This window comes from Austrofundulus limnaeus, unplaced genomic scaffold, assembly GCF_001266775.1.
Source record: "Austrofundulus limnaeus strain Quisiro unplaced genomic scaffold, Austrofundulus_limnaeus-1.0 Scaffold345, whole genome shotgun sequence".
Taxonomy (NCBI): Eukaryota; Metazoa; Chordata; class Actinopteri; order Cyprinodontiformes; family Rivulidae; genus Austrofundulus; species Austrofundulus limnaeus.
The window spans coordinates 595,711-596,991 of NW_013952747.1; the positions used below are offsets into that span (position 1 = coordinate 595,711).

Sequence of the window (1,281 nt, forward strand, 5' to 3'; positions counted from 1 at the left end):
GTTTTATTGTGTGGTTAAATGTATAACCTGTACATTTGCACCATGTCTAAATTTGTTTTCTGATTTAATTTGTATAATAAACATTTTAAAGTGGTTAAAGTATTTTAGATTAAACATCAGCACAGTGATAGACTCTTTATACTTCTTGGCTCTGAAACAATATTTTATTAATCTTAAAGTCCATATGGCTCACATTATTGTTATTTTTTCCATACTGCTATACTAAAACTTTCCTTATTATGTCTGTTTGTTGTTTTAGTTGGAAGGATCCTAATAATGACTTTAAGAAGACCCTGAAGCTGACTGGAGTTCCCACTCTGCTGCGATACGGCACAGTAAGAGAGTTAAATCAGCTCGTTTCATTAACAGAGATCATAGATGTTTCCTTTATTGTTTCAAAATCAGGTCGTTAAAAGTTAGTTGAGAAATATATAGAAGCGTCACATTCCTTCCAAAATGTTTTATTCAGAAGTGTCCGTGGCGGCGAGAGGAGACCTGAAAGCTGTGTGTCGTCTCTGTGTTTCAGCCTCAGAAGCTGGTGGAGGAGGAGTGTTTCAAATCACAGCTGGTGAGGATGATGTTCACCGAGGACTGAAGGCTGCTCCACTGCTCACGTCACTCTTGAAGGCGCAAACATTTCTGATTACAGTTTTACATCATTCACTTTCAGAACTTGTAATTACTGAATATTGATAACCGATGGAAGTTCATGTGTGTGTGTAAGCTTATGAACAAATCAACAAGCCGCTTCAGTCAGTCTTATTGTGGAATATGTTTAAGGACACATTTAATTTTCTGTTATTTTTGTGCAATCAGTTGATTATAAACTGTGTTTACACAAACTGTTGATCAAAAAAACTGAATGAAAACTTTATACTGAGACAATTTTTGCTTTGGTCCAGCTTAATGTTAATAATTCATTTTTTGTAATTTGTTGTATTAAAACTTTAATTAAATGGTTTCTTGAGTGGACATGAATTTGATCTATTTTTTTTAAATGTTCTTCACATTAGTGGTCCCCAAAATTTTCACCTTTCGGGACACAAAATACCAGAAACTTGAGACTCAACAATTTATGGTTACAACATGTAAACATTACTAATAAATCAATTAAATGAGAACCTAATAACAAAAGAGTCTTTAGAACAATAAGTGTTTTTATTACTTTGTTACCAGTATTTTTATTTATTTATTTTTACTTTTACTCTGGTCCCCATCCTAGAAATGTTTTACTCACTAATAAAGCTGCATGCTGGTGTAAACCTCAATGACCCTCAAGTG

At 33.4% G+C, this 1,281-nt stretch overlaps 1 protein-coding gene across 1 annotated transcript in view; it reads left to right on the forward strand.

Moving 5' to 3' along the window:
• The window catches only part of txndc17 (thioredoxin domain containing 17), a 2,600-nt gene extending 1,622 nt beyond the window's left edge, over positions 1–978 (forward strand). The window contains exons 3-4 of the mRNA XM_014022875.1: positions 260–335; positions 527–978. Coding sequence (XP_013878329.1) covers positions 260–335; positions 527–595 — 145 coding nt within the window. The 3' untranslated portion in view covers positions 596–978. The remainder of the gene's footprint in view (positions 1–259; positions 336–526) is intronic.
• Positions 979–1,281: the final 303 nt, after the last annotated feature.